The sequence below is a fragment of the Leucopleurus acutus genome (genome assembly GCF_964270905.1).
Source record: "Leucopleurus acutus genome assembly, chromosome: 12".
Classification (NCBI taxonomy): domain Eukaryota; kingdom Metazoa; phylum Chordata; class Mammalia; order Artiodactyla; family Delphinidae; genus Leucopleurus; species Leucopleurus acutus.
This window is the reverse complement of record NC_139154.1, coordinates 12,765,104-12,784,532: the sequence shown is the minus strand read 5'-3', so window position 1 is coordinate 12,784,532 and position 19,429 is coordinate 12,765,104. Positions and strand designations below refer to the sequence as shown.

Below are 19,429 nucleotides of genomic sequence, written 5' to 3'. Positions count from 1 at the left end.
GTCTGGGAGGGATATCTTTCCAACTTTGTTCTTTTTCCTCAGGATTGTTTTGGCAATTCTGGGTCTTTTCTGGTTCCATATAAATTTTAGGATTATTTGTTGTAGTTCTGTGAATAATGTCATGGGTATTTTGGTAGGGATTGCATTAAATCTGTAGATTGCTTTGAGTACTGTGGACATTTTAACAATATTAATTCTTCCAGTTTAAGAACATGGGATATCTTTCCATTTCTTAGAACCATCTTCAATTTCCTTTATCAGTGTATCGGTCTTTCACCTCCTTGGTTAGGTTTATTTGTAGGTATTTTATTTTGTTTTTTGGTGTGACTTTAAGTGGGAATTGTTTCTTTACTTTCTCTCTGATGTTTCATTGTTAGTGTAAAGAAATGCAACAGATTTCTTTATATTAATCTTGTATCCTGTCACCTTGCTGAATTCATTTATCAGTTCTACTAGTTTTTGTGTGGAATCTTTAGGGTTTTCTATATAGAGTGTCATGTCATCTGCATATAATGACAGTTTTACCTCTTCCCTTCCAATTTGGATCCTTTTTATTTCTTTTTCTTGTCTGATTCCTGTGGCTAGGACTATCCAGTACTATGTTGAATAGAAGTGGTGAGAGTGGGCATCCTTGTCTTGTTCCACAATTTAGTGGGAAGGCTTTCAGCTTTTCACTGTTGAGTATTATATTGGCTGTGGGTTTGCCATAAATGGCTTTTATTATGTTCTCCCACATTGGTGAGAGTTTTTATCATGAAGGGGTGTCGAATTTTATCAAATACTTTTTCTGCATCTATCGAGATGATCATGTGGTTTTTGTCGCTGTGGTGTATCACAGTGATAGATTTGCATATGTTGAACCATCCTTGTGACCCTGGAATGAATCCAACTTGATCATGGTATATGATCCTTTTTATATGTTGTTGTATTCAGTTTGGTAATATTATGTTGACGATTTTGACATCTCCATTCATCAAAGATATTGGCCTGTAATTTTCCTTTTTTTTTTTGTAGTGTATTTGTCTGGTTTTGGTATCAGGGTGATATTGGCTTATAGATTGACCTTGGGAGTGTTCCCTCCTCTTCAGTCTTTTGGAAGAATTTGAGAAGGATAGGTATAAGTTCTTTGTATATTGTTGTAGAATTCCCCATTGAAGCCATCTGATCCTGGATTTTTGTTTGCAGGGAATTTTTTTAAATTATAGATTCTATTTCACTTCTAGTGATTGGTCTGTACAAATTATGTTTCTTCTTGATTCAGTTTTGGCAGGCTGTATGTTTCTAGAAACTTGTCCATTTCTTCAAGGTTGTCCACTTTGTTGGCATATAGCTGTTCAGTATTTTCTTCTTAATGATTTCTTTTGTATTTCTGTGGTATTAGATGTTATTTCTCCTCTTTCATTTCTTATTTTGTTTATTTGGGTCCTCTCTTCTTCTTGGTGAGCCTGGATAGAGGTTTGTTGATTTTGTTTACCCTTTCAAAAAACCAGCTCCTGCTTGGATTTTTTTTCTATTTTTTTAATCTCTGTGTTATTTATTTCATCTCTAATCTTTATTATATCCTTCCTCCTGCTGAATTTAGGTTTTATTCTTCTTTTTCTAATTCTTTTAGGTGGTAGGTTATTTATTTGAGTTTTATTTATTTGTTTTTGAGGAAAGCCTTTATTGCTATGAATGTCCCTCTTAGGACTGCTTTTGTTGCCTCCCATAGATTTTTGTATGGTTGTGTTTTCATTGTTGTTTGTCTCGAGGTATTTTTTGATTTCTCTTTGATTTCCTCGTTGACCTATTATTGGTTTTTCAGTAGCATGTTGTTTAGTCCCTATGTAATAGGTTTTTCCTCGTTTTTCTTTCTGTGGTTGATTTCTAGTTTCATGCCTTTATGGTCGGAAAAGATGCTTGAAATAATTACTATCTTTAATTACTTATCCTCAATTTCTTGGGCTTGTTTTGTGTCCTAGTATGTGGTCTGTCCTAGAGAATGTTCCATGCACACTTGAAAAAAATGTGTATTCTGGTTTTTTGGATGTAGTGTCGCTGTAGATAGCAGTTAAGTCTAACTGTTTTATTGTGTCATTTGGGATCTCTTTTGCCTTGTTGATGTTTTGTCTGAAAGATCTGTCTGTTGATGTCAGTCTCCTACTATTAATGTATTCCCATCAGTTTCTCCCTTTATGTCTGGTAGTATTTGTTTTATGTGTTTAGATGCTCCTATATTGAGTGCACATAAGTTAATGAGTGTAATATCCTCTCCTTGTATTGATCCTTTTATCATTATGTAGTGTCCATCATTGTCTTTCTTCTTTGTCTTTCTCCATGGCCTTTATTTTAAAATGTATTTTTTCTGGTACGAGTATTGCTGCCCCTGCTTTTTTATTGCTTCCATTTGCATGAAATATCTTTTTCCATCCCCTCACTTTCAGTCTGTGTGTGTCTTTCGCCCTAATGTGGGTCTTTTGTAGGCAGCATATTGTAGGTTCTTGTTTTATTATCTAATCTGCCACTCTGTGTCTTTTGATTGGAGCATTTAGTCTATTGACATTTAAGGTAATTATTGATAGGTATGTATATTTTGCCATTTAAAGTCTTGTTATCCAGTTAATGTCTTCTTTGTTCCTTTCTTCTTCTTTTTGTTCTTCCTTTTGGGGTTTGATGGTTTTCATTTGTATTATGCTTGAATTCCTTTCTTTTTGGTTTTTGTGAATCTGTAGCGTGTTTTGATTTGTGGTTACCCTTGTTTTCAAGTGTGTTAACCCGTTGCTATATCTGCTTGCTTTAGACTGGTAGTCATATAAGCTCAGACACATTGTAAAAGATCTATATTTTCTTATTCCCCTCCTCCACATTTTGTGATTTTGATGTCCTATTTTATATCTTCATGTTTATCTTTTTGCTGTTCACTGTAGTTATAATCGCTTTCACAAAATTTTTCTGATTGTTTCTTAAACTATATGCTGGCTTATTTAAGTGATCTTCAATCTTTTTATATATTTGCCTTTCTTATTGCGATTTTCCCTTTCATATAGAAAACCCAAAACATGTCTTATTTTGAAAAAATTCAGATATACATAAAAGTAAAAATAGTGTAATGAACCCACATAGATTCACCATCTGGATTCAGTAATTATTAATATTTTATCATACTTTTAAGTGAAATTTTGATTCGCTAAATCTGTATTTTGTTTGTTTTGAGGGGGAAATGCAGTGTAAGACTCAACAGGTGAAGAGGGAAAGATTAAAGTCATTTGGCAGGAGGGATCTAGTTTTTAACTTTTTTTTTTTTTTTTTTAACTTCAGCACTAGCCAAGAGCTTAGAAGATGCTCTGAGCCAGACTGCTTGCATTACTCAGCAGGCTATTGTGGCTCAGAATGCTGCGGTCCAGGCTGTCACTGCCCACGCCAACATACTGAAAACAGCCATGGACGATTCTGAGGTGGGCCAAAGAACGTTAGACGATTTCTTCCTTCTAAGTTGGGCTTTCTCTCACTAAGCGAAAACGAACTAGAATGATTGTCTTTTTAGAAAAACAAACAAAAATGAAAAAAAAAAATTTCAGGTGTTCTTTTTAATGAATTTTATAAATGGTGCTTTATCTCACAATGGTGATATGATATAAGAATTAGTTCAGATGTGCTCTCATATCTTTATAGTGCTTGAATGTATTTGTTGTTTGCCTGTTTTCTTTTGCTTTAAAATCGCCAGCCAGTTTTTAAAATAAACTTTTTTTTGTGAGATACTTTTAGATTGACACACAGTTAAAAGAATAATACAGAGATCCCAGGTACCCCAAAACACCAGCTACTTTAAATGCTTATATGTTGATTATTTAACTTACATTGGACACTTCACAGAATAAAGTAATTACACTAATTAAAATGTAATACTGGGACTTGGGGCTTCCCTGATGGTGCAGTGGTTAAGAACCCACCTGCTAGTGCAGGAGACCCGGGTTCGAGCCCTGGTCTGGGAAGATCCCACATGCCATGAAGCAACTAAGCCCGTGTGCAACAACTACTGAGCCTGCACTTTAAAGCCCGTGAGCCACAACTACTGAGCCCATGTGCCACAACTACTGAAACCCGTCTGCCTAGAGCCTGTGCTCCCAACGAAAGAATCCACCACAGCGAGAAGCCCGCACACCACAACAAAGAGTAGCCCCCACTCGCCGCAACTAGAGAAAGACTGTGCACAGCAGTGAGGGCCCAGTACAGCCAAAAATAAATAGATAAATATATTTTAAAAAATGTAATACTGGGACTCAATAAATTTCCTTTATAATTACATTCAGTTATTCAGTATATAAAAATGTATCTTGACACCAAGTCATTTAAAGAATAAAATGAAATAGAGAACCTATAGATCTCAGGAATCAGGATCATGCATGATCCGTAAAGTTACTTTGCCACCATGACTGTGGTTTTTAAAAAATTTAAATACACTTCAGATTGCTTTAGTTGTATGTACGTGCATCACAAAGGAGTTAAATTAGACCTCTGATGCAAACAGTCAAGAAGCTACAACCTTTGAAAAATTAAAAGAAAATTCTGTTTTGTTCAAAATCCACGAGAAAAATTTAAATCTTAGTCGGAGTTCAGTCAGGAAAGTAGAAACCACACAGGAAATATTTACTATGCTGGTTAGACACATGTATAGAGAAGGCTGGAAGTTGCATGATATCAGGAAGTTGAGTTCAAACCCAAGTAGGTTCTTTCAGAAGGACAGATGTCCATGGTACTGCTTTGGTGGAAGGCTGCATAAGAGAGTATTTCCTCTTCCCACTGAACACATAACGTAGTGCATGTGGATTAGACAGTATGAGATCGTTTACAATAAAGATGTTACAACTAAAGGATACTTTATAGTAGCACAGTTAACCAGATTAGGGAATACTAGCTGGTGTTAACAAAATAATCAGAAAAACGTATTGAACACAAGTTTTGAAGTGTTAAAAATTGATCCCAACCCTGTTTCTTGTAGTAAAAGAAGCTGTAGGTGCACATGGGCTGTTCTATAATATATAGAGTTAATTTCTCAAAGCATTGTTTGTAAACAGTTGGACCAGGCTTGATCGTAGGGGAATCCGATGTCTGTTTCACAGGACAGCTTATCCTTGGACCTCTGTAAACAGGAATACCTTTAACAGAGGGAGACACATTTTGGCCCCCTGATATGTCATTGACATTTACATGATTCATGAGTCTGTTTGGGTTAGTTATGAAGAGTTATCTTAATACAATACTAGGGTCTTGTAACAGCATATGATAAAGTCTTGGAAAATTTTTGATACAGGATACTGATATGGCCCAAACCAGCAACATTTTTTGATGTATTTTATTTTGCAAGATGGCTAAAGTGGCAGTTCACTGAATCTTCAACTTGATTATCCACACCATGAAATTAATTGGTTTTGTCACTTTGCAACAATCTATGTAGAACATAAAAATTAGAAAAGTGAGATACAAAGATAGAAAAGAAGTACCAAGTATTTCTTCTAAAAGCAGGGGTTCTTAATCTAGAGTTGGGTCTGTGGATAGAATTCAGGGGCTCGCTGAACTTGGATGGAAAACATCTTTATTTTCCCTGGCCTCAAAAGCTTTTCTTCAATTACGAATAGTGACAACAAAATCAGTAGTGTTAGTATAGTAGTATCCATAACTTTATTACCAAGAGAAAGCATAGGTATTTTCATATTACGTTATGGTACTTGCAGATCTCTTGAAATATCATTTATGCCCATCACTACTTCTGGATTAGGGTGTTTATTAGTTCTACTAGATCTTGGTTTCTATTTCATAAAATTAAAAAAATGTATATTTTATGACCATATTTCAATGTAATTGGGCTTCTCTGCAATCTAATAGTTTCATTTTAAGCATTTAAAAATGTTACCCCGAGAGGCTTCCTCAGACTGCCACAGTGGTCCAGTGGCAGGGTTAATCCTGCCTTAAGGAACTTGGTTGTTTAAACTTTCCATTGATAATGGATGTACCTTTAAAATTGAGATCACACTAGATGTCAGTAGGAACATAATGTGGAGAATTGCTTTTGAATGACCCAAACCAGAGGCATTACTTTTGCTGAGCCCTATTCCCCCTAAAGTAGCAGGCTTAGGGCTGCAGAGGCAAAACCACTTCTGTTTCTAACAAGGGAAGATACGGGTTGGGCCTCCAAGGCCCAGGACACCGCACTGAGATTGCACTCATGTTTTAAGTGTGCAGCAGCCCCTGTAGTGGCCCTCTTTGGGTGACTTGAAATATAATTATTGAACCAATTCAGTCGTTTTTTTCTTTGATAAAAAATATTTCATTCTTTGGTAATTTAGTATGTTCCTATTCCTCTCTAAGGTCCTAGCATAGTATATAGTTACCCCTCAGTATCTGCAGGGGATTGGTTTCAGGACCCGCCACGGATACCAAAATTCACGGATGCTCAAGTCCCGTAGTTGGCCCTCCTGCATCTGTGGATTCAGCCAACTGCAGATTGTGTAGTACTGTGTTGAAAGAAATCTTTGTATAAGCTGACCCATGCAGTTTAAAGCTGTGTTGTTAAAAGGTCAACTGTACTTTGAAGAGAAGCCATAAGGTGGTTTTTGCTTCATATCTACACATAATATACTACTTTAAACTGTATGTACTTGGCAAAAGAAAAGGGAGGGAAAAATGTCATTTAAAATAGTTAATAACTAATTTTAAGAATAGTTTTAAAGAGTTGAAACAGTTCCAAATAACATTCTGCTCATTGTTTATATGATGCAAAGTGAGAGGGGGATGCAAGCTGGACTTGCCTATGCCACGCCTTCAGTGATTGGCTTTCTTACACCTCTCTTGTGTGAGCATCTTGCTGCACTGAGTGTGATTATAGTCTTAGAGGTGGTTTTTGGTTTTGGTATGATGGATCGCCTAAGTATTAGCCAACTCTGCTCAGTTGAAGAAGTGGCAGTCAGTTCCAGTGCTGGAGCAAAACATGTTAGACCTGCCTAAGGAATTTGCACGGGAGATATATATATATATATATATATAAAATACACATTCTGTAGAAGTCAGGTCAGGGTGGAGTGGGGTTCTTGACAGTAGTTGATTTTCTCCTTAAAAATTATGGAGGGTCATTCTTTAGGGTAATGTTTTGGAGGAGTAAGGACCCTACAAATGGGCAAACTTTCTACTTATTCTTACTGTGATTTCAGTAGACCTGCAAATAAGAAAATTTTAAGCACCGGTGCTTCATTGAAGAATGATTTAATCAACAAACAATTCATGACAAGTTATTGTTCTTACTGATCTTTTCTGCTTCATATCTCCTTTTGAGACTCTGATAAAAAATATCATGTCTCCTTAGAGAATGCTTGTGCACTGGAGCACAGTTTGTTTCAGTTTTGGTGCAGGTGGTTGACGGGAGATGGTTCATGGATTTCTTTGAGCCTGTCCGTGAACATTAGATTAAGAGTTCCTCTTCCGGAGAAATAGTGTATATAACTTTTTACCTTTGACTTTTATGTCACTACTTTCTGCATTTAGTCATGTTATTGTGACAGTAATAGCAGTTATTCGTGTTTACATAATTAAAACTTTTTGTTTAGATTGCAGGTGACAAGAAGTCAGCTCAGTGGCGCACAGTGGAGGGTGCATTGAAGGAACGCAGAAAGGCAGTAGATGAGGCTGCCGATGCCCTTCTCAAAGCCAAGTAATTACTCATGGACTTTAACAAGTAATTAGGGCCTCCTGGTGGCTTTCTTTGTACTGTCTGCATAGAAAGAGGAGGCAGAGAAACCCTTCCCTCCCCTCTCCGCCGGTACTGTATTGGTGATAGGAGCACGGAAGCTTAAAAGGGAGAGAGGGAATAAAATATTGATATATAACCCAGCCAAAATAAACTTGGCAGAAGCCTATATAAAAGATGTTGTATAAAAATCAAGTTTTTCTTTGGGTTATTATTTAGGTGATATGTGTTCTACAGACTTACTGAGGCTCTGCCATCATTTCAAGATGTTTCTGGGATGTCTTGAGCAGTTTTATCAGAAATTAAAGAGTATGTCACAGTCTCTTTGCCTTAACTACCAAAGTAGTTAGCGTATAATGAGTCTAGTTTTATGCCACCTTGACCTTTCCTGGAAGTTGGCTAAAACTAGGATCAACCAAGCAAACCAGGTACAAGATCAACCTCTGACAATGGGAACCTACATTTGAATAAAGGGCTCTCATCAACATGATGGAATTATTATTGGGTGGGCCAAAAAGTGCCTTCGGTTTTTTAAGTAAAAATGAAAAACATATTTTTCATTTTCTCCAAGAACTTTATTGAACAGTGTTTTCACCCTTTTGTTCCACTGCCTTCCTGCCATTTTTCAGGCAACTTCATAATTCCATCGTCCCAAAACTTTTAATCTTCTTGAGCAAAGAGCTGTTCCAGGTGCCTTTTACAGTCTTCCCGGGAATTGAAATTTTTTCCATTAAAAGAATTATGTCGGGCTTCCCTGGTGACGCAGTGGTTGAGAGTCCACCTGCCGATGCAGGGGACGCGGGTTCGTGCCCCTGTCCGGGAAGATCCCGCATGCCGCGGAGCGGCTGGGCCCGTGAGCCATGGCCGCTGAGCCTGTGCGTCCGGAGCCTGTGCTCCGCAACGGGAGAGGCCACAACAGTGAGAAGCCCGCATACCGCAAAAAAAAAAAAAAAAAGAATTATGTAAAGACCAAAATAAATGAAAATCCGAAGGTGCAGTCAATGTGTGGTGTAGACGGTGGATGAATCAGAACGACCCAGCCAAGCTGTAACAGTTTTTGCCTGGGCATCAAACATGCAGTCTTGGGTTATCCTGATGGAAGATTACGCGTTTTCTTTTGACTAATTCTGGATGCTTTTCGTCGAGTGCCGCTTTCAGTTGGTCTGATTTGCAGCAGTACTTGTTGGAATTAATCGTTTGGTTTTCTGGAAGGAGCTCATAATAGAGGAGTCCCTTCCAGTCCCACCATAAACACATCACCTTCTTTGGATGAAGACCAGCCTTTGGTGTGGTTGGTGGTGGTGTATTTCTCTTGCCCCATGATCTCTTCCGTTCCACATTATTGTACAGTATCCACTTCTCATTGCCCATTACAAATCTGTCTTAAAAATGGAACGTTTTCATTACATTTAAGTAGAGAATCACAGGTGGAAATATGGTCAAGAAGGTTTTTTTCCGCTTAACTTACGTGGAACACAAACGTCAAAGCGATTCACATGACCAGGCTGGGGCAAATGATTTTCAGTGCTTGATTTGGATATTTTGAGTATGTCGGCTATCTCCCATGTGGTGTAACATAGATTGTTCTCAGTTATCGTTTCGATTTGATTGCTGTCGACTTCAGCTGGTCTACCTGACCATGGAGCATCGTCCAGCAAGAAATCTCCAGCACGAAACTTCGCAAACCACTTTTGACACGTACGATCAGTCACAGCGCCTTCTCCATACACTGCACAAATCTCTTTGTGCGTTTCAGTTGCTTTTTTACCTTTCTTGAAATAAAGTGTAATATGCCGAAAATGTTGCTTTTTTTCTTCCACCTTCAATATTAAAATGGCCACACAAAAAATTCACCAATTTTGATAATTCTTTTTTTTTGCGCGGGCCTCTCACTGTTGTGGCCTCTCCCGTTGCGGAGCACAGGCTCCGAACGCGCAGGCCCAGCAGCCATGGCTCACGGGCCCAGCCGCTCTGTGGCATGTGGGATCCTCCCGGACCGGGGCACGAACCCGCGTCCCCTGCATCGGCAGGCGGACTCCCAACCACTGCGCCACCAGGGAAGCCCTGATAATTCTTTTTTTTAATGCGTGCTGATACGACAGCTGTCACATACAATCTAACAAAATTGTTTAAGTGCTACTAAAGCCATCTTACGGAAAAAACTGAACAAACCTTTTGGCCCACCTAATCAATATTTGTCATTCAAAATTTTGCTGTCTTAACAAAATGTTTAGAGAAAGAGAAGCCTTCTAATAAAGCCAGCATATCTTTTAGGAGATTGAAGGCATTATGCTCACATCAGTAGACCATGAGTCAGGGCTCTGAGTTCTGTGTTTTGTGGTTGGGTAGACCATAGTCCATCCAGCCTGAATCGTGAGGGCTCCTGAAGACCCAGCTATTTGCTTAGTGAGCTCTTAGGCCTCCTCCCTTGCCTTTGCTTTCCTCAAGCTCTCATTGGCAGGGGAGTCAACCTAATCCTTGCAAAAGCTGCCATTTATTGAGTGCTCCTGATGTAGCAGGCACTGTGCAAGTTACTTAGCATGAATTACCTCTACTCCCTGTATAAGGGTGAGCAGCAAAGGAGAGGCCGGTCTGGGAGCTGAATCCAAGTCTCTCTGGTTCTGAAGCCTGTGTGTTTTCCTGTACACCATGCTACTCGTCCGGTTCACTCTATAAATCTAGCTTCTCACTAAGGTGTTTTCAGTTGTTGTTGCCTGTTGACTGAAAAAGCATTGAGTAGTTTTTTCCAAATTAAATTTTTCATAGACTTAACAAATTGTTTGTCATATTCTTTAATAAAGTTGATAAGGACTAATACTAAACCTTTGTTTTGTTTTATTGGTTTCCAGAGAAGAGTTAGAGAAGATGAAAAGTGTAATTGAAAATGCAAAGAAAGAAGAGGTTGCTGGGGCCAAATCTTACATAACTGCTGCAGAGGGGAAACTTCACAACATGATAGTTGATCTGGATAATGTGGTCCAAAAGGTATGTTTCTTAGATCTTGTACAAGTATTTTTTATTTTTAAATGTAATTGTTTTGTCAAAGGATTTTTAAGAATTCCGGAATGTAGTAAGATTCCTATCATCTTTCTCTCTTTTCCCTTGAAAAGAATATTAGTTGTAACTAATTTTAAAAACTTGCTTTGGACACAAAGTGGATTCTTCAGTATTGTTGATACTTTTTATAATAGGTAAACATTTGCTCATGGTCATTACCATTTATGGAAATTTCACAAGTCTGCATTTGTGATGTGTATGGGTAATTTCCCGTGACCCAGAGAAAGAGGGACAGGGGCACAGTGAGATGGGACAGGGCCTGTCCATGGCATTTGAATAGAATTAGAAGGAAACAAAGACAAGACTTACGTTCCTTTTTCTGAGCTTGAGATTTCTTTCTGTATATTGCTTATATATTCACAACCAAATGTAAATAAATAAATGACTGTGACTTAGAATATTTTGGAATGTTTATGGTACTTTTTGTTCACTTTAACCACATACCCCTTGTATCTGTTCAGGTTAAGGCGGCTCAGTCTGAGGCTAAGGTTGTGTCTCAGTATCATGAGCTGGTAGTCCAAGCCCGGGATGACTTTAAACGAGAACTGGACAGTATTACTCCGGAAGTCTTGCCAGGGTGGAAAGGGATGAGTAAGTACAACTGAAGTGTTGGTACCTTCCCTTTTTTTTTTTTTTTAACAACTGATCAACTGATCTAAACTTGCTTCAGCTCCATTCTCTAGTCTAAACCCCTCTGGCATGCACATCTCATCTGATATGCAGTATCATGTTTTCCACATTTTATTTCAGTCACACCTGTGACAGGTGACACACCTGGTTTAGCCGTGGTGGACACAAGTTCCAGCCAGTGTAATCTGGAATCTAAGTGAGTGAAGTGACATAACCTTGACTCTGTTAGCATATTATATATATGTAAAATTATTCAAAACCTTCGTGACTTTAAAAATATTCATAATGAATTACTTAAGGCACACCTTATGACTGCTTTGTGACAATACTGTGGTTGAGAACTCACCCAGGGGTGCTGGGTGGAAAAGAAATCTGCTGTGTGGCCTTCAACTTGCAAATAGCTCAGACTGCATGGAACTTGTATGGCTCAACAATTACACGTTGTAACTGCAGGGAATAGTCACATTTCCTTGAAGCTCTGTGAGAGTAATAAGAATCACGGAGATTACCAGGCTCAACAAAATCAAAACAGTACTTCTTAAATGCCAGCGTCTGTTAGAAACTGAACATCAGGTAGCACCTGAAGAACTGGCATTATAGACCTCTCTGGGGTGAAGGTGTCAAGGCTGCATCACAGAACCGTGGCTGGTCTAAGGAGCTCAGGTAATAAAGACAGTGCAGGAATTTTCACAGCATCATAGCCAGCCAAGGAGATGTCATGGCAAGAAGTGGAGTCAAGGCTGTTATTAACTCAGATATGTAGTTAGTTTTTTTTAATGTAGTTGACTCACTTAAGAGGGAGATAGATACCAGATTCTTGTCAAAGCAAAAAATAAAAGCAGGATTTGTAAGAGAGGATTAAATGGAGAATCACACAAAGTTTAGTGTGGGAACAGTGAGTCAGTCTTATTTGAACATTGTTGGTTAAACTTGTTTGAACTGACTAGCAGCAGAGGGGACAGTGTGGACAGTGTGTCCTTGAGCAGGCCTGCTTCAGCCACATCTGTACTGTTTCCCTCACCAGACTCTTTCAAGGGCTGGGCTTCATTGAGGTTACAACTGAGACAGATGTGATTATCCCAGAGACATCCTCCTCCACAAGGCACTCTACCACGTTACCTTTTTTTAATCCTTCTGAAATACTTACTCACTGGTGTTTGTTGTGTGTGTATCTCTGTCCGTTGGATGTAAGCTCCTTGGCTTAAACCTGACGTTGGTAGATAGTAGGGCGTCTAGGTTGGCTGCAGTAAATTAAATAAGGTTGAAAGGGCAGGTCAGGCTTTGCCTATAGAGAGTTAGTTATGAGTGCCATCCCTAGAAATTTGCATTCTCTCATCTAAAATACTTGTCTTTGGTCTTCCCAGTAGGCTAAATCCTACTAATTTTTCCATGCCAGCCTGTGAAGTGTTTTTTTTTTTTTTTTTTTTCTGTGAAGTTTTTAGCTTAAAAAATTTGGGGACCTGGGTCAGGGGGAATTCGTTGGTGGTCCTGTGGTTAGGACTCAGTGTTTTCACTGCCAAGGGTGCAGGTTCCATCCCTAGTCAGGGAACTAAGATCCTGCAAGCTGCGTGGTGCGGCCAAGATAAAAATAAATAAAAAAAAAATTTTTTTTTTGGCTGATTAGAAAATTGCCCATTGTAAAGCATGAAAACATTAAAGCAGGTGTCCTCAGCTCAGCATTTTTGCCCCTAGAGAATATTTGGCAATGTCTGGAGACAGACTTGTCACATTGGGGGGTTCTACTGTCATGTAGGGTAGAGGACAGAGGTGCTGCTCAGCACCCTCCAGTGCACAGAACAGCCCCTCCAGCTAACTATCTGGCCCAGAAAGTCAGTAGTACCAAGGCTGAAAGACCCAGCATGAAAGAAAGGTATCGTATAGAAAGGGAAAATCTTCTGCAGTGGAATCTTTGGATTATTTTTTAGAGGGAGGAAGGCAACCTCCATTTAATTTCTTATTTTTTAAATAGATTGAAAGGTACAAATGGCACCTGCTGAAGTTTTTCCCTTCCAGCCATGCCTACAGCTGCAGAGTTTTCCTGCCAGTGCTGCTGATTGCTTGTGTCCCTCTGGGGATAGTGACTTATTCCATGATTACCTCAGCCCTCAACATATGTTCTCGCTTCTGAAATCTGAACTCTTTTAAGACCTATACTAAGCTCATTAGTACTGATTTGTGTTACCAGTTATTTTTCTCTTATTAGTCTTATTTCCCTAAGTTATAAGTATCCTGGTGATATTCATCTGTCTGGTACTTTTTCTGTGTTCTCCATAGCTGAGCACAGTGGCAAACATAACAATATTTAGCTAACATTGTTGAGCATGATTTTATTTCTAGCACTGTGTTCTGAGTGCTTCACATGTAGTTAACTTTTTTAAAGTTCATAACAATCCTTTGAGATGAGTTTTATCATTATGCCCGTTTTATAGATGAGAAAACTGAGACACAGAGGGCTTAAGTAGTTTGTCCACGTTTGGGGCTAGGGCCAGGATCTCATTCTTACCTACTAGCCTCACTGTTCTCTGGCTGATTGATTCGTATTGGCAGCACAGGACCCCCTTTTGAGCTTTTGAGAAGAGGGATGATGTGATGATCATAAGTAGGAAGATTCATTTTTATGAGTTTGAGGGTGAGTTTGACGTAGGGAGGGATGCTTCAGGGTAAGGAAGCTCTTCAAAGCTGCTGGAGTAATCTGAGGGCGAAGTGATATGGGTCACCCAGTGTGTATGCCAAGGGCACTGAAAATGAAGAATAGGAAAGAGACTTAGAAGTGATCGTTCACCAATTGTTTTGTTTTGTTTTTGGCTGCACCGGTGCGTCTTGTGGGATCTTAGCTCCCCAACCAGGGATCGAATCCAGGCCCCTGTCAGTGAAAGCGCTGAGTCCTAACCACTGGACTGCCAGGGAATTCCCAGCAACTGGTCTGTTGAACCATAACTTGTATCTAGTGAAGTTGACAGTGTATATACTCCCGATCCAACAGTTCAGTTCCTAGGTATGAGCTCAGGAAGACTCACACAGGTGCTCAGGAAGATTCATTAAAATGTTTATAGCAGCACTGTTTGTAAGAGCAGAAAAATCAAAGACAGTTAAATACCACACATATGGCAGTGCAGATGAATGACCCAGACCATTTCTCTTGAACATAAATGTTAAGGAAAAGCAAAAAGTTGCAGAAGAATATGTAAAATAGGATACCGCTTACATGAAGCTTAAGAACATGTAAAATGAAACTATATATTGTTTAAGGATGCATGCGTATGTGAAGTATAACAAAATGAGTGATAAACACTATATTCAGATAGCGGATACCACTGTGGGAGGAGGGAGGAGGAGCCACTAGGAGGTGTGCGCATGGGTGTTGCCAGGATGAGAGAATGAGGTGCAATTTGTAGGTTGTCAGTATTCCCGAGGGACATTTCCTTTATTGCTAGTAGACTAGTATATGTAGCCATACTTGCGTGCCACGTTGACACTGACCTATTATCTCTTAACCTTGTCCATCTTTTGCCGGTTTTTCCTGCAGCATTGGGACAGATCCCTGTGTCTCTGGTTGTATACCAGATTAAGTAGTTGAACTTTTAGAGCCATTCTGGATGAAAAATACTTGTCTTTGAACTTGTTGAATCCAAGGGTCATACCCAGGATATTAAGAAGCTTATTCTGAGAGGCAGGAGACTGGCTGCGGGTCCTCTCCTGTCAGGGCTTCACGCAGTGGCACTTGTGATCATGGTGGGGAGCATCATCCGAACTCTTCAGAATGTTATTTTGTTTTCTTTTCCGCCACGTCAGGCAGTCATAGTTCTTAGTTTAATTTGCACCCATTAAGCACAAATTTAATGTGAGTTCACTGTTTTCAAATTTCCAAAGAAGAAAAATTAATTTCTTAAGTATTTGCAATGTTAGGAGAGGTGTGGTATTGAGAACACAGTCAGGACTGTGCCTTCGTGAAATAGTCTACGAACTAATGCAAATGGGATAAACAAGAATTGTAGTTTCCATGTAAAAACTAACCAAGTTGATTGCTTTACAAAAGTAGTTAGAGATGAGTCCCCAGAAACCAAGACTACTTTAATATCATTGACTCTCTTATTTTCTGAAATGTTAGAATTTACCTTGATTTATATAATGTCTTCTGATCCTTTAAAAAAATTTTAGGAAATAAACTCATCATTTTACTTTCCAATACCAAAATATGCTTTTTCTACTACTAGCTTCTGCTTCCTTCTTGCTTTCTTTTGGATATTCCTATTTAATGATTAATAACTGAAACATGTACTTACTTTTTTTCAAACTTATTCTTTTTCTTTGTAGGTATTTCTGACCTAGGTGAGTAATTATGTGTATTTTATGTTTAAAGGCTTCTGTTTTGAGTCTTAAAAGACTCAAGTCTTTTCGTTTTGCCTATGATTCTTATACTAAACCGTCTAAATTAATCTAAAGTAGAATTATGTTGCATGTGATAAATCTGATTTGTATATTTTTGTCATCCATGTGCTCTCAGGAACAAAAATGTTTTCACTGTGTGATTGGAAACCTGTAGATATGATATACATATATATATCCTTTATAAAAGATATATAAGATATATATCTTTTATAAAAGATATATATATATCTATATAAATATATATATATTTAAGTTTTTATTTTGTAAAATTTGCAACATTAAAAAGTAAGAAAACTATAATGAACTCCTGTCTACCCATCACCCAACTTTAGCAGTTACCGACACATGGCTGGTTTTGTCTCATTTATTCCCCCAACTTATGTTGAAGCAGATCCCAAACATTATATTCTTCAGCTTGTAAAAACTTTCAGTATGTTTTTTAAAAAATGTGATGACCATACTGTTGTCCCAGTCAACAATAATTGCTTAATGTCATCAAAGATATCTCTTAAGTGTTCAAATATCCCTAATCACTTTATAGAATGAGTGTTTTTAGTTGTTTTGTTCAAATCAGTATCCAGAGGAGCTACACATGGTGAATTTGGTCAATAAATCTCTCATCCTCACTTCGTTTTTTGCTTTTCAATCTACGTATCGTGGAATTGAGTTGTTTATCATAGTATTTCCCATATTCTTTATTTTGCTGTTAGAGCCATAATTCCTAACCTGTGGTAATATATCAGAACACTTCTGGAGTGTGAGATTGGGGAAAGAAAAAAAAAAAAATCAGAATCAGAATCCTTGGGTATGATTATTTTTAAAAGCTCTACCAGTGATTCTGATGGACAGCTCTGGCTGCAGATCCCTGTCCTGGAGCATATTATCTGTGTAAGAAAAAGTAGAAAACTCTTATTAGGGAAAAGTCTGAGAGAACTTGGATTTGATTCACGTTTTAGCAGAAAATGTAGAAGTGAGTACGTTTGTAAGCTTTGTATTTAATTGTAAGCTTTGTCCTTAGAGGCAGAATTATGGTGAGTTATAAAGCCAATGTATAATCAGTTCACACTGGAAGTACTGCTCATTTGGGTTCCTGGAAAAAAACTGATTCTATACTTGGAGGCCTCCCTGAATTATTTTGCTTGGGATTGAAAATGCTTAGCTGCTGGCCATGAGCTGTGAATTTCTGATTACACGGCAGCCTCTACATCTCTTTTGAAATGTCAGCTCCTTCCTCTTGGCTTTTCTTCCTAGCTGTTTAAGTTACAATCAGTTGAGGCAAGTTACCTTGTAGATGTATGATTTTGGTGAAATCATTAACATTTTCATGTGGTTTTGTTTAGCTGACAGGCTGTCCCCCGACGACCTAAACTCCCTGATTGCTCACGCGCATCGCCGCATCGACCAGCTGAACAGAGCGCTGGCCGAACAGAAAGCCACGGAGAAGCAGCACATTGCCTTAGCCTTGGAGAAACAGAAGCTGGAGGAAAAGCGGGCGTTTGACTCTGCAGTGGCAAAAGCATTAGAACATCATAGAAGTGAGATACAGGCTGAACAGGACAGAAAGGTAAAGAAATGAGCAAAACTGCCTAATGTTTAAAGTGAATCTAACTTGTTTGCTTCTAGAGGTAATACCAGCAGTCACTGACTTTAAAGTACTAGCTGTTAAGTCAGGCCAACCCCCCTCTTGAATGGAACTTTGGCCCTTGTTCTAGTCAGAACTTCTAGGGAAGGATTGGTCTAGCAGAGAGCCTTTACGTTGAGCTGATGCAGGAGTGTCAGAAAGTAACGAGCTGCTGTCATCCAGGATTATCTAGCTTGCCTTTTCCCAGTGGAGCCTCTGTCCCCTTAAGCAGTGCTGAGTCTGTTGGATTCCGAGTATATTTTTCTCCTCAAGGGTTGTTTTTTGTTTGTTTGTTTGTTTATTTGGGGTTTCTTTGGCTGCAACACATGGCCTGCAGGATCTAGTTCCCTGACCAGGAATTGAACCCGTGCCGCCTACAGTGGAAGTGCTGAGCCTCAACCACTGGACCCCTCTCTGCAAGCGTTTCTAAGTAGTTAGTGGTGAAGCATGGATGAAATAGCTGTAGTCTTCTGTCTGAGCACATCATGTATTAAATAGGTGTCTACAGGCTGATTTGGGAACCTGACTGCTCATCCTACCTTCGCATTTTCTCAGCTGCACAGTTGACCATTCCCTCCTCCTTTTTTAAAAAAATTAATTTATTTATTTTTGATTGCGTTGGGTCTTTGTTGCAGTGCGCAGGCTTCTCATTGCGGCAGCTTCTCTTGTTGCGGAGCACGGGCTCTAGGCACGCGGGCTCAGTAGTTGTGGCGCACGGGCGTAGTTCTCTGCGGCATGTGGGATCTTCCCAGACCAGGGATTGAACCCATGTCCCCTGCACTGGCAGGCAGATTCCTAACCACTGCGCCACCAGGGAAGTCCACTTCCTCCTCCTTGAAACTCTTTCTTCCCTAGGCTGCCAGACCCCACACTTGCTGGCCTTTCCCGCTGCCTTGCTGACGCTCCTTGGCTTCCTTTGCTCAGCCTTCAAATAGCGGCGTGCACTGGCATTGTTCTGAAACCCTTTATCCATCTAAGCTGCCTCCAGGCGCTCTTTGCTAGTCCTGTGGCCTTGAAGTTCAAATACCGTCTATTACTAACACTTATATTGCTGGCTCTGACCTCTGCCTTGGCTTCAAGGGCTGTCCAGCAGCTGACTTGATGTCTTCAGCTGGATTTTCAGTAGTCATTTCAAACTCAACATGTTCAAAACAAATTTCTTGATTCTCTCCAAACTGTCTCCCAGCCCCTCAGCTGCTTCTCTCTAAATAAACCTCCATCCACTCATTGATCAAACTAGAAATCATGCTCAGTTGTTCCTCCATCAGTTTTTGCATCCAGACCATTGACAGAGTCTACCAGCTCTGCATTCAGAATAAATCCCTAAACGCTCCACTTTTCTCTCCTTCAGTCACCACCACCTTAGTTCAGAGTATCGTCTTAACAGGGTCCCTGTTTGCATGCCCATCTTTCTATGTCTGTTTACACAGGCAAGTGGTCCTTAGAAAATGTGTTCTCATCAGACACTATGCTGCTGAAAATCCTCCACTGACTGCCGACTGTATTTAAGATAAAATCCAAATTCTTAACTTATACCAGAGAAGCCCCTTGATCTCATTCCTGTTGCTGTGAGCCAGGCTTCCCTTACTTCCCTATTTCCCTAGTGTACCAGGTACCTTGGGCTTTCTTGCTGTTGTGTTGGTGCCTTGACTACATCTTTTGCCCTGGGGTAGCCCCGTCCTGTTCCCTTCAATCTAAAGTAGAGTCTCTGTATTACTTTCTCTCATATTGCCCTATTTATTTTCTTAAAAACAAGTACCACAGTCTGAGATGTCCGTTTTGCCTGTCACTGATCCCTCTCCTGAAATGTATACTGCAAAAGAGCAAGGAGTCTGTCTGCCTTGAGCACCATCGCATCCAAGCTTACAGTAGGCACTGCCTGGCACAGGGCTGGCACTGCATAAATATTTATGCACTGACCGAATGGATTCATTTATTAACTGTATTGTTTCTGAGAAAAAGGAAGTTATGATTTCCAGGTAATTAGTATTAAATAATTTGTAATATGACCCACG

The 19,429-nt window shown here is 39.3% G+C and overlaps 1 protein-coding gene across 5 annotated transcripts in view; it reads left to right on the top strand.

Moving 5' to 3' along the window:
- IMMT (inner membrane mitochondrial protein) overlaps window positions 1–19,429 on the top strand; it is a 48,877-nt gene that overhangs the window by 25,016 nt on the left and 4,432 nt on the right. For 4 of the 5 annotated variants that reach the window (XM_082851583.1, XM_082851582.1, XM_082851580.1 and 1 more), the window contains 5 exons: window positions 3,298–3,434; window positions 7,578–7,681; window positions 10,567–10,702; window positions 11,236–11,365; window positions 17,134–17,357. In XM_082851583.1, the coding sequence (XP_082707709.1) occupies window positions 3,298–3,434; window positions 7,578–7,681; window positions 10,567–10,702; window positions 11,236–11,365; window positions 17,134–17,357 (731 nt within the window). Of the gene's footprint in view, window positions 1–3,297; window positions 3,435–7,577; window positions 7,682–10,566; window positions 10,703–11,235; window positions 11,381–17,133; window positions 17,358–19,429 lie in introns of those variants that run through there. The other variant, XM_082851584.1, reaches the window with a different exon arrangement.